At 53.0% G+C, this 19,579-nt stretch overlaps 1 protein-coding gene across 1 annotated transcript; it reads right to left on the reverse strand.

Annotated features, from left to right (window-relative positions):
• Window positions 1-4,713: 4,713 nt before the first annotated feature.
• On the reverse strand, window positions 4,714-17,686 carry LOC140357116 (dynein axonemal heavy chain 8-like). Its single transcript, XM_072442034.1, has 7 exons — window positions 17,538-17,686; window positions 15,932-16,071; window positions 7,089-7,240; window positions 6,220-6,427; window positions 5,171-5,258; window positions 4,805-4,966; window positions 4,714-4,740 (listed from the first exon to the last, which is right to left on the reverse strand). Exons 1-7 carry the CDS (start codon window positions 17,634-17,636, stop codon window positions 4,714-4,716), a joined length of 876 nt encoding a protein of 291 aa, XP_072298135.1. The 5' UTR covers window positions 17,637-17,686.
• Window positions 17,687-19,579: the final 1,893 nt, after the last annotated feature.

Consider the following 19,579-nt stretch of genomic DNA (forward strand, 5'->3'; position numbering starts at 1 on the left):
GAGTGAGTGTTGAGTGAGTGTTGAGAGAGTGTTGAGTGTGTGTTAAGAGAGTTTTGAGTGAGTGTTGAAAGAGTGTTGAGTGTGTGTTGAGTGAGTGTTGAATGTGTGTTGAGTGAGTGTTGAGTGAGTGTTGAGAGTGTTGAGTGTGTTGAGTGAGTGTTGAGAGAGTGTTGAGTGTGTTGAGTGAGTGTTGAGTGAGTGTTGAGTGAGTGTTGAGAGAGTGTTGAGTGAGTGTTGAGAGAGTGTTGAATGTGTGTTGAGTGTGTGTTGAGTGAGTGTTGAGTGAGTGTTGAGAGAGTGTTGAGTGTGTGTTGAGTGTGTGTTGAGTGAGTGTTGAATGTGTGTTGAGTGTGTGTTGAGTGTGTGTTGAGTGAGTGTTGAGAGTGTTGAGAGTGTTGAGTGATTGTTGAGTGAGTGTTGAGTGAGTGTTGAGTGAGTGTTGAGTGAGTGTTGAGTGTGTGTTGAGTGAGTGTTGAGAGAGTGTTGAGTGTGTTGAGTGAGTGTTGAGTGAGTGTTGAGAGTGTTGAGTGATTGTTGAGAGAGTGTTGAGTGTGTGTTAAGAGAGTGTTGAGTGAGTGTTGAGAGAGTGTTGAGTGAGTGTTGAGTGTGTGTTGAGTGTGTGTTGAGTGAGTGTTGAGTGTGTGTTGAGTGTGTTGAGTGTGTGTTGAGTGTGTGTTGAGTGATTGTTGAGTGAGTGTTGAGTGAGTGTTGAGTGAGTGTTGAGTGAGTGTTGAGAGAGTGTTGAATGTGTGTTGAGTGTGTGTTGAGTGAGTGTTGAGTGAGTGTTGAGAGAGTGTTGAGTGTGTGTTGAGTGTGTGTTGAGTGAGTGTTGAGAGAATGTTGAGTGTGTGTTGAGTGAGTGTTGAGTGAGTGTTGAGTGAGTGTTGAGTGAGTGTTGAGAGAGTGTTGAGTGTGTGTTGAGTGTGTGTTGAGTGAGTGTTGAGTGTGTGTTGAGTGTGTGTTGAGTGTGTGTTGAGTGAGTGTTGAGTGTGTGTTGAGTGTGTGTTGAGTGAGTGTTGAGTGTGTGTTGAGTGTGTGTTGAGTGAGTGTTGAGTTTGTGTTGAGTGTGTGTTGAGTGAGTGTTGAGTGAGTGTTGAGTGAGTGTTGAGAGAGTGTTGAGTGAGTGTTGAGTGAGTGTTGAGTGAGTGTTGAGTGAGTGTTGAGAGAGTGTTGAGTGTGTGTTAAGAGAGTGTTGAGAGAGTGTTGAGTGAGTGTTGAGTGAGTGTTGAGTGTGTGTTGAGTGAGTGTTGAGAGAGTGTTGAGTGTGTTGAGTAATTGTTGAGTGAGTGTTGAGTGTGTGTTGAGTGAGTGTTGAGTGATTGTTGAGTGAGTGTTGAGTGAGTGTTGAGAGAGTGTTGAGTATGTTGAGTGAGTGTTGAGAGAGTGTTGAGTGTGTGTTGAGTGAGTGTTGAGTGATTGTTGAGTGAGTGTTGAGTGAGTGTTGAGTGTGTGTTGAGTGAGTATTGAGTGAGTGTTGAGAGTGTTGAGTGATTGTTGAGTGAGTGTTGAGTGTGTGTTGAGTGAGTGTTGAGAGAGTGTTGAGTGTGTGTTGAGTGAGTGTTGAGTGATTGTTGAGTGAGTGTTGAGTGAGTGTTGAGTGTGTGTTGAGTGAGTATTGAGTGAGTGTTGAGAGTGTTGAGTGATTGTTGAGTGAGTGTTGAGTGTGTGTTGAGTGAGTGTTGAGTGAGTGTTGAGTGTGTGTTGAGTGAGTGTTGAGAGAGTGTTGAGTGTGTGTTGAGTGAGTGTTGAGTGAGTATTGAGAGTGTTGAGTGAGTGTTGAGTGAGTGTTGAGTGAGTGTTGAGTGAGTGTTGAGTGTGTGTTGAGAGAGTGTTGAGTGTGTGTTGAGTGAGTGTTGAGTGAGTGTTGAGAGTGTTGAGTGATTGTTGAGTGAGTGTTGAGTGAGTGTTGAGAGAGTGTTGAGTGTGTGTTAAGAGTTTTGAGTGAGTGTTGAAAGAGTGTTGAGTGTGTGTTGAGTGAGTGTTGAGTGAGTGTTGAATGTGTGTTGAGTGAGTGTTGAGTGAGTGTTGAGAGTGTTGAGTGTGTTGAGTGAGTGTTGAGAGAGTGTTGAGTGTGTTGAGTGAGTGTTGAGTGAGTGTTGAGAGAGTGTTGAGTGAGTGTTGAGAGAGTGTTGAATGTGTGTTGAGTGTGTGTTGAGTGAGTGTTGAGTGAGTGTTGAGAGAGTGTTGAGTGTGTGTTGAGTGTGTGTTGAGTGAGTGTTGAATGTGTGTTGAGTGTGTGTTGAGTGTGTGTTGAGTGAGTGTTGAGAGTGTTGAGAGTGTTGAGTGATTGTTGAGTGAGTGTTGAGTGAGTGTTGAGTGAGTGTTGAGTGTGTGTTGAGTGAGTGTTGAGAGAGTGTTGAGTGTGTTGAGTGAGTGTTGAGTGAGTGTTGAGAGTGTTGAGTGATTGTTGAGTGAGTGTTGAGAGAGTGTTGAGTGTGTGTTAAGAGAGTGTTGAGTGAGTGTTGAGAGAGTGTTGAGTGAGTGTTGAGTGTGTGTTGAGTGTGTGTTGAGTGAGTGTTGAGTGTGTGTTGAGTGTGTTGAGTGTGTGTTGAGTGTGTGTTGAGTGTGTGTTGAGTGATTGTTGAGTGAGTGTTGAGTGAGTGTTGAGTGAGTGTTGAGAGAGTGTTGAGTGAGTGTTGAGAGAGTGTTGAATGTGTGTTGAGTGTGTGTTGAGTGAGTGTTGAGTGAGTGTTGAGAGAGTGTTGAGTGTGTGTTGAGTGTGTGTTGAGTGAGTGTTGAATGTGTGTTGAGTGTGTGTTGAGTGAGTGTTGAGAGTGTTGAGAGTGTTGAGTGATTGTTGAGTGAGTGTTGAGTGAGTGTTGAGTGAGTGTTGAGTGTGTGTTGAGTGAGTGTTGAGAGAGTGTTGAGTGTGTTGAGTGAGTGTTGAGTGAGTGTTGAGAGTGTTGAGTGATTGTTGAGTGAGTGTTGAGAGAGTGTTGAGTGTGTGTTAAGAGAGTGTTGAGTGAGTGTTGAGAGAGTGTTGAGTGAGTGTTGAGTGTGTGTTGAGTGTGTGTTGAGTGAGTGTTGAGTGTGTGTTGAGTGTGTTGAGTGTGTGTTGAGTGTGTGTTGAGTGTGTGTTGAGTGTGTGTTGAGTGAGTGTTGAGTGTGTGTTGAGTGTGTTGAGTGTGTGTTGAGTGTGTGTTGAGTGTGTGTTGAGTGTGTGTTGAGTGAGTGTTGAGTGAGTGTTGAGTGAGTGTTGAGTGTGTGTTGAGTGTCACCTGCTGCTGCCGGTGATGGAGGCGGCTCCAGCTCCAAAGGGAAACGTCTTTAGTCACAGACAGAAGCAGAGACACCAGTCTGTTCACTGAACACTGAGGGAGAAGAATTACACACATGTACACATGTACACACATGTACACACATGTACACACATGTACACACATGTACACATGTACACATTACACACATGTACACACATGTACACACATGTACACACATGTACACACATGTACACATTACACACATGTACACACATGTACACACATGTACACATTACACACATGTACACACATGTACACACATGTACACACATGTACACATTACACACATGTACACACATGTACACACATGTACACATGTACACATGTACACACATGTACACACATGTACACACATGTACACACATGTACACACATGTACACATTACACACATGTACACACATGTACACACATGTACACATGTACACATTACACACATGTACACACATGTACACACATGTACACACATGTACACATTACACACATGTACACACATGTACACACATGTACACACATGTACACACATGTACACATTACACACATGTACACACATGTACACACATGTACACATTACACACATGTACACACATGTACACACATGTACACATTACACACATGTACACACATGTACACACATGTACACACATGTACACACATGTACACATTACACACATGTACACACATGTACACACATGTACACATTACACACATGTACACACATGTACACACATGTACACATTACACACATGTACACACATGTACACATTACACACATGTACACATTACACACATGTACACACATGTACACACATGTACACATTACACACATGTACACACATGTACACACATGTACACACATGTACACATTACACACATGTACACACATGTACACACATGTACACATTACACACATGTACACACATGTACACACATGTACACATTACACACATGTACACACATGTACACATTACACACATGTACACATTACACACATGTACACACATGTACACACATGTACACATGTACACACATGTACACACATGTACACATGTACACACATGTACACATTACACACATGTACACACATGTACACACATGTACACACATGTACACACATGTACACATTACACACATGTACACACATGTACACACATGTACACACATGTACACACATGTACACATTACACACATGTACACACATGTACACACATGTACACACATGTACACACATGTACACATTACACACATGTACACACATGTACACACATGTACACACATGTACACTCTGATGTGTGTGAACGTCATGGAGACGAGCCTCCATTACCTGGACCTGGTCCAGACTGGGCCGCAGCACCACGTTGGGGATGGACAGTTGTACTTCTGCTGTGAACAGAGGCGGGGCACAGGGGGGGCCACTGGGGGGGCCGTGGATCTTCTGCACAGACAGTCTCCTCCTCAAAGACTCCAGCGACAGTTTAGTGACTGTGGACAGAGCAGGGATTACATCACGAGTCAGATCTACGACAGTGGTGGGATCAAATATCACCACTAAAACCAGGCTCAGGGAGGGTGGGGCTAAAGCACCTTTGACCAGCGCCTCTGTGTTCCTGTGGCAGAGCTGACCAATCAGAGCGTAGCAAAGACACGGCAAACAGGAAGTGCAGCGTGTCCTCTGTTTGGGATCCGGCTGAAGGCACGAGAACGGCTCCTGAAGAGAAGAGAAGGTCCAAAGGGAGAAAGAGAAGGTCCTGGTCTCGGTCCAGGTCTTAGTCCAGGTCTCGTCCTGGTCTCGGTCCAGGTCTCAGTCCAGGTCTTAGTCCAGGTCTCGTCCTGGTCTCTGTCCAGGTCTCAGTCCAGGTCTTAGTCCAGGTCTCGTCCTGGTCTCGGTCCAGGTCTTAGTCCAGGTTCTGACCTCCAGATTAATGAGCTCTGCCGGCTTCATCTTGGTCTTCAGCTCCTCGATGAGCTCGTAAACGTAGCGCTCCACCTGCTGGCTCTGCCTGGACACAGCACCCAACTTCTATGACTGTGGCAGAGTGGTTAGCCTGAGGTTGTGGGTTCAATTCTCTCATTACCAGCTGAGCGTGTGTGAGGTTGTGGGTTCAATTCTCTCATTACCAGCTGAGCGTGTGTGAGGTTGTGGGTTCAATTCTCTCATTACCAGCTGAGCGTGTGTGAGGTTGTGGGTTCGACTCCCTCGTTACCAGCTGAGCATGTGTGAGGTGGTGGGTTCGACTCCCTCGTTACCAGCTGAGCGTGTGTGAGGTTGTGGGTTCGACTCCTTCGTTACCAGCTGAGAGTGTGAGGTTGTGGGTTCGACTCCCTCGTTACCAGCTGAGCGTGTGTGAGGTGATGGGTTCGACTCCCTCGTTACCAGCTGAGCGTGTGTGAGGTGATGGGTTCGACTCCCTCGTTACCAGCTGAGCATGTGTGAGGTTGTGGGTTCGACTCCTTCGTTACCAGCTGAGAGTGTGAGGTTGTGGGTTCGACTCCCTCGTTACCAGCTGAGAGTGTGTGAGTGTGAGGTTGTGGGTTCGACTCCCTCGTTACCAGCTGAGCGTGTGTCAGGTTGTGGGTTCAACTCCCTCGTTACCAGCTGAGAGTGTGTGAGTGTGAGGTTGTGGGTTCGACTCCCTCGTTACCAGCTGAGCGTGTGTGAGTTTGTGGGTTCGACTCCCTCGTTACCAGCTGAGCGTGTGTGAGGTTGTGGGTTCGACTCCCTCGTTACCAGCTGAGAGTGTGTGAGTGTGAGGTTGTGGGTTCGACTCCCTCGTTACCAGCTGAGCGTGTGTGAGGTTGTGGGTTCGACTCCCTCGTTACCAGCTGAGCGTGTGTGAGTGTGAGGTTGTGGGTTCGACTCCCTCGTTACCAGCTGAGCGTGTGTGAGGTTGTGGGTTCGACTCCCTCGTTACCAGCTGAGCGTGTGTGAGTGTGAGGTTGTGGGTTCGACTCCCTAGTTACCAGCTGAGTGTAGCAGCGCTCTCCTTCACATTCCTCTCGCTGGTGCTCAGCAGCTCCTCCGGTGGCACAGGGTTGTCCTCAGGCAGACTCAGGATCGCTCTCGAGCTCATGCGCTGCAGCAAACGCCCGATACGACAGTCCAGAATGTCACTCACACACTTACACACCTGCTTCAGCTCCAGCAGGGGGCGCTGCACCGAGTCTACAACTGAGACACACACAGGGTCAGAACGAGACTGAAACCAGGACTACAGACACCAAACCACAGTCCAGTTCCAGTCCAGTTCCATTTCCAGTCCAGTCCCAGTCCAGTTCCAGTCCTGGTTCAATCCAGTTCCAGTCCCAGTCCAGTTCCAGTCCTGGTTCAGTCCAGTTCCAGTTCCAGTCCTGGTTCAGTCCAGTTCCAGTCCAGTTCCAGTTCCAGTTCCAGTCCAGTTCCAGGCCAGTTCCAGGCCAGTTCCAGGCCAGTTCCAGTCCTGGTTCAGTCCTGGTTCAGTCCAATTCCAGTCCAGTTCCAGTTCCAGTCCAGTTCCAGTCCAGTTCCAGTCCAGTCCCAGTCCAGTTCCAGTCCTGGTTCAGTCCAGTTCCAGTTCCAGTCCCAGTCCAGTTCCAGTCCTGGTTCAGTCCAGTTCCAGTTCCAGTCCTGGTTCAGTCCTGGTTCAGTCCAATTCCAGTCCAGTTCCAGTCCTGGTTCAGTCCAGTTCCAGTTCCAGTCCAGTTCCAGTCCTGGTTCAGTCCAGTTCCAGTCCAGGTTCAGTCCAGTTCCAGTCCAGTTCCAGTCCTGGTTCAGTCCAGTTCCAGTCCAGGTTCAGTCCAGTTCCAGTCCAGTTCCAGTCCTGGTTCAGTCCAGTTCCAGTCCTGGTTCTCACAGCGCTGGGCGTTGAGGCTGCTCCAAGTCACTGTGGTCAGTCCTGGGATCAGAGCCGACTCCACCTCAGAGATAAAAGTCTGGAGCAGAGGAACCAGGACCTGAGGGATCTGAGCCAAGACCGAGCTGAAGTCCTGAAGGAGGTCCAGCAGTCTGCGGCAGAGACCCAAGACCGTCTTTACACAAGAACATAAGTCACAACACCAGGCCCTACACCCCCTAGCACTCGAGTCATGAGAACAGGCCCTACACCCCCTGGCACTCGGGTCATCAGAGCAGGCCCTACACCCCCTAGCACTCGAGTCATGAGAACAGGCCCTACACCCCCTGGCACTCGGGTCATCAGAGCAGGCCCTACACCCCCTGGCACTCGGGTCATCAGAGCAGGCCCTACACCCCCTGGCACTCGAGTCATGAGAACAGGCCCTACACCCCCTGGCACTCGGGTCATCAGAACAGGCCCTACACCCCCTGGCACTCGAGTCATGAGAACAGGCCCTACACCCCCTGGCACTCGAGTCATCAGAGCAGGCCCTACACCCCCTGGCACTCGGGTCATCAGAGCAGGCCCTACACCCCCTGGCACTCGAGTCATGAGAACAGGCCCTACACCCCCTGGCACTCGGGTCATCAGAACAGGCCCTACACCCCCTGGCACTCGAGTCATGAGAACAGGCCCTACACCCCCTGGCACTCGGGTCATCAGAACAGGCCCTACACCCCCTGGCACTCGAGTCATGAGAACAGGCCCTACACCCCCTGGCACTCGGGTCATCAGAGCAGGCCCTACACCCCCTGGCACTCGAGTCATGAGAACAGGCCCTACACCCCCTGGCACTCGGGTCATCAGAACAGGCCCTACACCCCCTGGCACTCGAGTCATGAGAACAGGCCCTACACCCCCTGGCACTCGGGTCATCAGAGCAGGCCCTACACCCCCTGGCACTCGGGTCATCAGAGCAGGCCCTACACCCCCTGGCACTCGGGTCATCAGAGCAGGCCCTACACCCCCTGGCACTCGAGTCATGAGAACAGGCCCTACACCCCCTGGCACTCGGGTCATCAGAACAGGCCCTACACCCCCTGGCACTCGAGTCATGAGAACAGGCCCTACACCCCCTGGCACTCGGGTCATCAGAACAGGCCCTACACCCCCTGGCACTCGAGTCATGAGAACAGGCCCTACACCCCCTGGCACTCGGGTCATCAGAGCAGGCCCTACACCCCCTGGCACTCGGGTCATCAGAGCAGGCCCTACACCCCCTGGCACTCGAGTCATGAGAACAGGCCCTACACCCCCTGGCACTCGGGTCATCAGAACAGGCCCTACACCCCCTGGCACTCGAGTCATGAGAACAGGCCCTACACCCCCTGGCACTCGGGTCATCAGAACAGGCCCTACACCCCCTGGCACTCGAGTCATGAGAACAGGCCCTACACCCCCTGGCACTCGGGTCATCAGAGCAGGCCCTACACCCCCTGGCACTCGAGTCATGAGAACAGGCCCTACACCCCCTGGCACTCAAGTCATGAGAACAGGCCCTACACCCCCTGGCACTCGGGTCATGAGAACAGGCCCTACACCCCCTGGCACTCGGGTCATCAGAGCAGGCCCTACACCCCCTGGCACTCGAGTCATGAGAACAGGCCCTACACCCCCTGGCACTCGAGTCATGAGAACAGGCCCTACACCCCCTGGCACTCGGGTCATCAGAGCAGGCCCTACACCCCCTGGCACTCGGGTCATCAGAGCAGGCCCTACACCCCCTGGCACTCGAGTCATGAGAACAGGCCCTACACCCTCTGGCACTCGGGTAATCAGAGCAGGCCCTACACCCCCTGGCACTCGAGTCATGAGAACAGGCCCTACACCCCCTGGCACTCGAGTCATCAGAGCAGGCCCTACACCCCCTGGCACTCGGGTCATCAGAGCAGGCCCTACACCCCCTGGCACTCGAGTCATGAGAACAGGCCCTACACCCCCTGGCACTCGGGTCATCAGAACAGGCCCTACACCCCCTGGCACTCGAGTCATGAGAACAGGCCCTACACCCCCTGGCACTCGGGTCATCAGAACAGGCCCTACACCCCCTGGCACTCGAGTCATGAGAACAGGCCCTACACCCCCTGGCACTCGGGTCATCAGAGCAGGCCCTACACCCCCTGGCACTCGGGTCATCAGAGCAGGCCCTACACCCCCTGGCACTCGAGTCATGAGAACAGGCCCTACACCCCCTGGCACTCGGGTCATCAGAACAGGCCCTACACCCCCTGGCACTCGAGTCATGAGAACAGGCCCTACACCCCCTGGCACTCGGGTCATCAGAACAGGCCCTACACCCCCTGGCACTCGAGTCATGAGAACAGGCCCTACACCCCCTGGCACTCGGGTCATCAGAGCAGGCCCTACACCCCCTGGCACTCGAGTCATGAGAACAGGCCCTACACCCCCTGGCACTCGAGTCATGAGAACAGGCCCTACACCCCCTGGCACTCGGGTCATCAGAACAGGCCCTACACCCCCTGGCACTCGAGTCATGAGAACAGGCCCTACACCCCCTGGCACTCGGGTCATCAGAACAGGCCCTACACCCCCTGGCACTCGAGTCATGAGAACAGGCCCTACACCCCCTGGCACTCGGGTCATCAGAGCAGGCCCTACACCCCCTGGCACTCGAGTCATGAGAACAGGCCCTACACCCCCTGGCACTCGAGTCATGAGAACAGGCCCTACACCCCCTGGCACTCGGGTCATCAGAGCAGGCCCTACACCCCCTGGCACTCGGGTCATCAGAGCAGGCCCTACACCCCCTGGCACTCGAGTCATGAGAACAGGCCCTACACCCCCTGGCACTCGAGTCATGAGAACAGGCCCTACACCCCCTGGCACTCGGGTCATCAAAGCAGGCCCTACACCCCCTGGCACTCGGGTCATCAGAGCAGGCCCTACACCCCCTGGCACTCGAGTCATGAGAACAGGCCCTACACCCTCTGGCACTCGGGTAATCAGAGCAGGCCCTACACCCCCTGGCACTCGAGTCATGAGAACAGGCCCTACACCCCCTGGCACTCGAGTCATCAGAGCAGGCCCTACACCCCCTGGCACTCGGGTCATCAGAGCAGGCCCTACACCCCCTGGCACTCGAGTCATGAGAACAGGCCCTACACCCCCTGGCACTCGGGTCATCAGAACAGGCCCTACACCCCCTGGCACTCGAGTCATGAGAACAGGCCCTACACCCCCTGGCACTCGGGTCATCAGAACAGGCCCTACACCCCCTGGCACTCGAGTCATGAGAACAGGCCCTACACCCCCTGGCACTCGGGTCATCAGAGCAGGCCCTACACCCCCTGGCACTCGGGTCATCAGAGCAGGCCCTACACCCCCTGGCACTCGAGTCATGAGAACAGGCCCTACACCCCCTGGCACTCGGGTCATCAGAACAGGCCCTACACCCCCTGGCACTCGAGTCATGAGAACAGGCCCTACACCCCCTGGCACTCGGGTCATCAGAACAGGCCCTACACCCCCTGGCACTCGAGTCATGAGAACAGGCCCTACACCCCCTGGCACTCGGGTCATCAGAGCAGGCCCTACACCCCCTGGCACTCGAGTCATGAGAACAGGCCCTACACCCCCTGGCACTCGAGTCATGAGAACAGGCCCTACACCCCCTGGCACTCGGGTCATCAGAACAGGCCCTACACCCCCTGGCACTCGAGTCATGAGAACAGGCCCTACACCCCCTGGCACTCGGGTCATCAGAACAGGCCCTACACCCCCTGGCACTCGAGTCATGAGAACAGGCCCTACACCCCCTGGCACTCGGGTCATCAGAGCAGGCCCTACACCCCCTGGCACTCGAGTCATGAGAACAGGCCCTACACCCCCTGGCACTCGAGTCATGAGAACAGGCCCTACACCCCCTGGCACTCGGGTCATCAGAGCAGGCCCTACACCCCCTGGCACTCGGGTCATCAGAGCAGGCCCTACACCCCCTGGCACTCGAGTCATGAGAACAGGCCCTACACCCCCTGGCACTCGGGTCATCAGAACAGGCCCTACACCCCCTGGCACTCGAGTCATGAGAACAGGCCCTACACCCCCTGGCACTCGGGTCATCAGAGCAGGCCCTACACCCCCTGGCACTCGAGTCATGAGAACAGGCCCTACACCCCCTGGCACTCGAGTCATGAGAACAGGCCCTACACCCCCTGGCACTCGGGTCATCAGAGCAGGCCCTACACCCCCTGGCACTCGGGTCATCAGAGCAGGCCCTACACCCCCTGGCACTCGGGTCATCAGAGCAGGCCCTACACCCCCTGGCACTCGAGTCATGAGAACAGGCCCTACACCCCCTGGCACTCGGGTCATCAGAACAGGCCCTACACCCCCTGGCACTCGAGTCATGAGAACAGGCCCTACACCCCCTGGCACTCGGGTCATCAGAACAGGCCCTACACCCCCTGGCACTCGAGTCATGAGAACAGGCCCTACACCCCCTGGCACTCGGGTCATCAGAGCAGGCCCTACACCCCCTGGCACTCGGGTCATCAGAGCAGGCCCTACACCCCCTGGCACTCGAGTCATGAGAACAGGCCCTACACCCCCTGGCACTCGGGTCATCAGAACAGGCCCTACACCCCCTGGCACTCGAGTCATGAGAACAGGCCCTACACCCCCTGGCACTCGGGTCATCAGAACAGGCCCTACACCCCCTGGCACTCGAGTCATGAGAACAGGCCCTACACCCCCTGGCACTCGGGTCATCAGAGCAGGCCCTACACCCCCTGGCACTCGAGTCATGAGAACAGGCCCTACACCCCCTGGCACTCGAGTCATGAGAACAGGCCCTACACCCCCTGGTACTCGGGTCATCAGAACAGGCCCTACACCCCCTGGCACTCGAGTCATGAGAACAGGCCCTACACCCCCTGGCACTCGGGTCATCAGAACAGGCCCTACACCCCCTGGCACTCGAGTCATGAGAACAGGCCCTACACCCCCTGGCACTCGGGTCATCAGAGCAGGCCCTACACCCCCTGGCACTCGAGTCATGAGAACAGGCCCTACACCCCCTGGCACTCGAGTCATGAGAACAGGCCCTACACCCCCTGGCACTCGGGTCATCAAAGCAGGCCCTACACCCCCTGGCACTCGGGTCATCAGAGCAGGCCCTACACCCCCTGGCACTCGAGTCATGAGAACAGGCCCTACACCCCCTGGCACTCGGGTCATCAGAACAGGCCCTACACCCCCTGGCACTCGAGTCATGAGAACAGGCCCTACACCCCCTGGCACTCGGGTCATCAGAGCAGGCCCTACACCCCCTGGCACTCGAGTCATGAGAACAGGCCCTACACCCCCTGGCACTCGAGTCATGAGAACAGGCCCTACACCCCCTGGCACTCGGGTCATCAGAGCAGGCCCTACACCCCCTGGCACTCGGGTCATCAGAGCAGGCCCTACACCCCCTGGCACTCGGGTCATCAGAGCAGGCCCTACACCCCCTGGCACTCGGGTCATCAGAGCAGGCCCTACACCCCCTGGCACTCGAGTCATGAGAACAGGCCCTACACCCCCTGGCACTCGGGTCATCAGAACAGGCCCTACACCCCCTGGCACTCGAGTCATGAGAACAGGCCCTACACCCCCTGGCACTCGGGTCATCAGAGCAGGCCCTACACCCCCTGGCACTCGAGTCATGAGAACAGGCCCTACACCCCCTGGCACTCGAGTCATGAGAACAGGCCCTACACCCCCTGGCACTCGGGTCATCAGAGCAGGCCCTACACCCCCTGGCACTCGAGTCATGAGAACAGGCCCTACACCCCCTGGCACTCGAGTCATGAGAACAGGCCCTACACCCCCTGACACTCGGGTCATCAGAACAGGCCCTACACCCCCTGGCACTCGAGTCATGAGAACAGGCCCTACACCCCCTGGCACTCGGGTCATCAGAACAGGCCCTACACCCCCTGGCACTCAAGTCATCAGAACAGACCTTACACCCCCTGACACTCGAGTCATCAGAACAGACCTTACACCCCCTGACACTCGAGTCATCAGAACAGGCCCTACACCCCCTGGCACTCGAGTCATGAGAACAGGCCCTACACCCCCTGGCACTCGAGTCATGAGAACAGGCCCTACACCCCCTGGCACTCGGGTCATCAGAACAGACCTTACACCCCCTGACACTCGAGTCATCAGAACAGACCTTACACCCCCTGGCACTCGGGTCATCAGAACAGACCTTACACCCCCTGACACTCGAGTCATCAGAACAGACCTTACACCCCCTGACACTCGAGTCATCAGAACAGGCCCTACACCCCCTGGCACTCGGGTCATCAGAACAGGCCCTACACCCCCTGGCACTCGAGTCATGAGAACAGGCCCTACACCCCCTGGCACTCGGGTCATCAGAGCAGGCCCTACACCCCCTGGCACTCGAGTCATGAGAACAGGCCCTACACCCCCTGGCACTCGAGTCATGAGAACAGGCCCTACACCCCCTGGCACTCGGGTCATCAGAGCAGGCCCTACACCCCCTGGCACTCGAGTCATGAGAACAGGCCCTACACCCCCTGGCACTCGAGTCATGAGAACAGGCCCTACACCCCCTGACACTCGGGTCATCAGAACAGGCCCTACACCCCCTGGCACTCGAGTCATGAGAACAGGCCCTACACCCCCTGGCACTCGGGTCATCAGAACAGGCCCTACACCCCCTGGCACTCAAGTCATCAGAACAGACCTTACACCCCCTGACACTCGAGTCATCAGAACAGACCTTACACCCCCTGACACTCGAGTCATCAGAACAGGCCCTACACCCCCTGGCACTCGAGTCATGAGAACAGGCCCTACACCCCCTGGCACTCGAGTCATGAGAACAGGCCCTACACCCCCTGGCACTCGGGTCATCAGAACAGACCTTACACCCCCTGACACTCGAGTCATCAGAACAGACCTTACACCCCCTGACACTCGGGTCATCAGAACAGGCCCTACACACCCTGACACTCGGGTCATCAGAACAGACCTTACACCCCCTGACACTCGAGTCATCAGAACAGACCTTACACCCCCTGACACTCGAGTCATCAGAACAGCCCCTACACCCCCTGGCACTCGAGTCATGAGAACAGGCCCTACACCCCCTGGCACTCGAGTCATGAGAACAGGCCCTACACCCCCTGGCACTCGGGTCATCAGAACAGACCTTACACCCCCTGACACTCGAGTCATCAGAACAGACCTTACACCCCCTGACACTCGGGTCATCAGAACAGGCCCTACACACCCTGACACTCGGGTCATCAGAACAGACCTTACACCCCCTGACACTCGAGTCATCAGAACAGACCTTACACCCCCTGGCACTCGGGTCATCAGAACAGGCCCTACACACCCTGACACTCGGGTCATCAGAACAGGCCCTACACCCCCTGACACTCGAGTCATCAGAACAGACCTTACACCCCCTGACACTCGAGTCATCAGAGCAGGCCCTACACCCCCTGGCACTCGGGTCATCAGAACAGGCCCTACACTTCCTGACACTCGGGTCATCAGAACAGGCCCTACACTTCCTGACACTCGGGTCATCAGAACAGGCCCTACACCCCCTGACACTCGGGTCATCAGAACAGGCCCTACACTTCCTGGCACTCGGGTCATAAGAACAGGCCCTACACCCCCTGACACTCGAGTCATCAGAACAGGCCCTACACCCCCTGACACTCGGGTCATCAGAACAGGCCCTACACCCCCTGACACTCGGGTCATCAGAACAGGCCCTACACCCCCTGACACTCGGGTCATCAGAACAGACCTTACACCCCCTGACACTCGGGTCATCAGAACAGGCCCTACACCCCCTGACACTCGGGTCATCAGAACAGGCCCTACACCCCCTGACACTCGGGTCATCAGAACAGGCCCTACACCCCCTGACACTCGGGTCATCAGAACAGACCTTACACCCCCTGACACTCGGGTCATCAGAACAGGCCCTACACCCCCTGGCACTCGGGTCATCAGAACAGGCCCTACACCCCCTGGCACTCGAGTCATGAGAACAGGCCCTACACCCCCTGGCACTCGGGTCATCAGAGCAGGCCCTACACCCCCTGACACTCGGGTCATCAGAGCAGGCCCTACACTTCCTGGCACTCGGGTCATAAGAACAGGCCCTACACCCCCTGACACTCGAGTCATCAGAACAGGCCCTACACCCCCTGACACTCGGGTCATCAGTACAGGCCCTACACCCCCTGACACTCGGGTCATCAGAACAGGCCCTACACCTCCTGACACTCGGGTCATCAGAACAGACCTTACACCCCCTGACACTCGGGTCATCAGAACAGGCCCTACACACCCTGACACTCGAGTCATCAGAACAGACCCAAGGGTTAGGGCACTCGAGTCATCAGAACAGACCCTACACCCCCTGACACTCGGGTCATCAGAACAGGCCCTACACACCCTGACACTCGAGTCATCAGAATAGACCCTAGGGTTAGGGCACTCGGGTCATCAGAATAGACCCTAGGGTTAGGGCACTCGGGTCATCAGAATAGACCCTAGGGTTAGGGCACTCGGGTCATCAGAATAGACCCTAGGGTTAGGGCACTCGGGTCATCAGAATAGACCTTAGGGTTAGGGCACTCGGGTCATCAGAATAGACCCTAGGGTTAGGGCACTCGGGTCATCAGAATAGACCTTAGGGTTAGGGCACTCGGGTCATCAGAATAGACCCTAGGGTTAGGGCACTCGGGTCATCAGAATAGACCTTAGGGTTAGGGCACTCGGGTAACTGAAGGGTGCTGGACCTGGTCTGCAGCGCCCGGATCTCCGTCTCTCTGCGGCTCATCTTCTCCACAGACTCGGGCACTTCCACTTTCATCTTCTTCATCCAGCGAGCCTCCTCCAGAACCTCCAGAACCTCCGGGGACAAGTTCACCTGCAGCTCCTGCACCAGGGACCACTGTTCATGTAGAACCAGCAGAGACACAGAACCAGCAGAGACACAGAACCAGCAGAGACCAGCAGAGACACAGAACCAGCAAAGACCAGCAGAGACACAGAACCAGCAGAGACACAGAACCAGCAGAGACACAGAACCAGCAGAGACCAGCAGAGACACAGAACCAGCAAAGACCAGCAGAGACACAGAACCAGCAGAGACCAGCAGAACCAGTAGAGACCAGCAGAGACACAGAACCAGCAGAGACACAGAACCAGCAGAGACACAGAACCAGCAGAGACACAGAACCAGCAGAGACCAGCAGAAACACAGAACCAGCAGAGACCAGCAGAAACACAGAACCAGCAGAGACCAGCAGAGACCAGCAGAGACACAGAACCAGCAGAGACCAGCAGAGACACAGAACCAGCAGAGACCAGCAGAGACCAGCAGAGACCAGCAGAGACACAGAACCAGCAGAGACACAGAACCAGCAGAGACCAGCAGAGACACAGAACCAGCAGAGACCAGCAGAGACACAGAATCAGCAGAGACCAGCAGAACCAGCAGAGACCAGCAGAACCAGCAGAGACCAGCAGAGACACAGAACCAGCAGAGACCAGCAGAGACACAGAACCAGCAGAGACCAGCAGAGACCAGCAGAGACACAGAACCAGCAGAGACCAGCAGAACCAGCAGAGACACAGAACCAGCAGAGACACAGAACCAGCAGAGACAAAGAACTAGCAGAGACACAGAACCAGCAGACACAGAACCAGCAGAGACACAGAACCAGCAGAGACCAGCAGAGACACAGAACCAGCAGAGACCAGCAGAACCAGTAGAGACACAGAACCAGCAGAGACACAGAACCAGCAGAGACACAGAACCAGCAGAGACCAGCAGAGACACAGAACCAGCAGAGACCAGCAGAGACCAGCAGAGACACAGAACCAGCAGAGACCAGCAGAGACCAGCAGAACCAGCAGAACCAGCAGAGACCATCAGAACCAGCAGAGACACACAACCAGCAGAGACCAGCAGAGACACAGAACCAGCAGACACAGAACCAGCAGAGACACAGAACCAGCAGAGACCAGCAGAGACACAGAACCAGCAGAGACCAGCAGAGACACAGAACCAGCAGACACAGAACCAGCAGAGACACAGAACCAGCAGAGACACAGAACCAGCAGACAGAACCAGCAGAGACACAGAACCAGCAGAGACACAGAACCAGCAGAGACACAGACTGGACTGTTCTTGTAGACACTAGAGATAAAAACACAAGCTAGTCATAATCAACCTCTCTACAACATGCTAATGTAAACACAACTGTAACCATGGTGATTAGAGTCAGAAATACTCAAGACCTGGTTTAGTCCAGGTTTAGTCCTGGTTTAGACCTGCTTTAGACCTGCTTTAGACCTGCTTTAGACCTGCTTTAGTCTCGTTTCTGTCCTGGTCCAGACCTGGTTCTGCAGTCGGACCAGAAGTGTGTTCCTGAGCAGGAGTGTAGCGCCCCCTGCGGCCTGGCTCCAGTGCTGCAGGTGCAGGAGCTCATACTGCATCAGGACCACGGCCGTTTTGTTGTAGAGCTGCACCAGACGACTCAGCTCTGGGCTCTGACAAAAACACACTGTATCACACTTTTATCACATTGTATCACACTGTATCACACTTTTATCACATTGTATCACACTGTATCACACCTTTATCACATTGTATCACACTGTATCACACTTTTATCACATTGTATCACACTGTATCACACTGTATCACACTTTATCACACTTTTATCACATTGTATCACACTGTATCACACTTTTATCACATTGTATCACACTGTATCACACTGTATCACACTTTTATCACACTGTATCACACTTTATCACACTTTTATCACATTGTATCACACTGTATCACACTGTATCACACTTTTAGCACACTTTTATCACACTGTATCACACTTTTATCACATTGTATCACACTGTATCACACTTTTATCACACTTTTATCACACTGTATCACACTGTATCACACTGTATCACACTTTTATCACACTGTATCACACTTTATCACACTTTTATCACATTGTATCACACTGTATCACACTGTATCACACTTTTATCACATTGTATCACACTGTATCACACTGTATCACACTTTTATCACACTGTATCACACTTTATCACACTTTTATCACATTGTATCACACTGTATCACACTGTATCACACTTTTAGCACACTTTTATCACACTGTATCACACTTTTATCACATTGTATCACACTGTATCACACTTTTATCACACTTTTATCACACTGTATCACACTGTATCACACTGTATCACACTTTTATCACACTGTATCACACTTTATCACACTTTTATCACATTGTATCACACTGTATCACACTTTTATCACACTGTATCACACTGTATCACACTTTTATCACACTGTATCACACTTTATCACACTTTTATCACATTGTATCACACTGTATCACACTGTATCACACTTTTATCACATTGTATCACACTGTATCACACTGTATCACACTTTTATCACACTGTATCACACTTTATCACACTTTTATCACATTGTATCACACTGTATCACACTGTATCACACTTTTAGCACACTTTTATCACACTGTATCACACTTTTATCACATTGTATCACACTGTATCACACTTTTATCACACTTTTATCACACTGTATCACACTGTATCACACTGTATCACACTTTTATCACACTGTATCACACTTTATCACACTTTTATCACATTGTATCACACTGTATCACACTGTATCACACTTTTATCACATTGTATCACACTGTATCACACTGTATCACACTTTTATCACACTGTATCACACTTTATCACACTTTTATCACATTGTATCACACTGTATCACACTTTTATCACACTTTTATCACACTGTATCACACTTTTATCACACTTTTATCACACTGTATCACACTGTATCACACTTTTATCACATTGTATCACACTGTATCACACTTTTATCACACTTTTATCACACTGTATCACACTGTATCACACTGTATCACACTGTATCACACTTTATCACACTTTTATCACATTGTATCACACTGTATCACACTTTTATCACACTGTATCACACTGTATCACACTGTATCACACTGTATCACACTGTATCACACTTTATCACACTTTTATCACATTGTATCACACTGTATCACACTTTTATCACACTGTATCACACTTTTATCACATTGTATCACACTGTATCACACTGTATCACACTTTTATCACACTGTATCACACTGTATCACACTTTTATCACACTGTATCACACTTTATCACACTTTTATCACACTGTATCACACTTTTATCACATTGTATCACACTGTATCACACTTTTATCACACTGTATCACACTGTATCACACTTTTATCACATTGTATCACACTGTATCACACTGTATCACACTTTTATCACACTGTATCACACTTTATCACACTTTT

Source organism: Eucyclogobius newberryi, unplaced genomic scaffold, assembly GCF_026437365.1.
Source record: "Eucyclogobius newberryi isolate DKJ021-1_F unplaced genomic scaffold, fEucNew1.0.hap1 SCAF_126, whole genome shotgun sequence".
In the NCBI taxonomy this organism is placed as follows: Eukaryota; Metazoa; Chordata; class Actinopteri; order Gobiiformes; family Gobiidae; genus Eucyclogobius; species Eucyclogobius newberryi.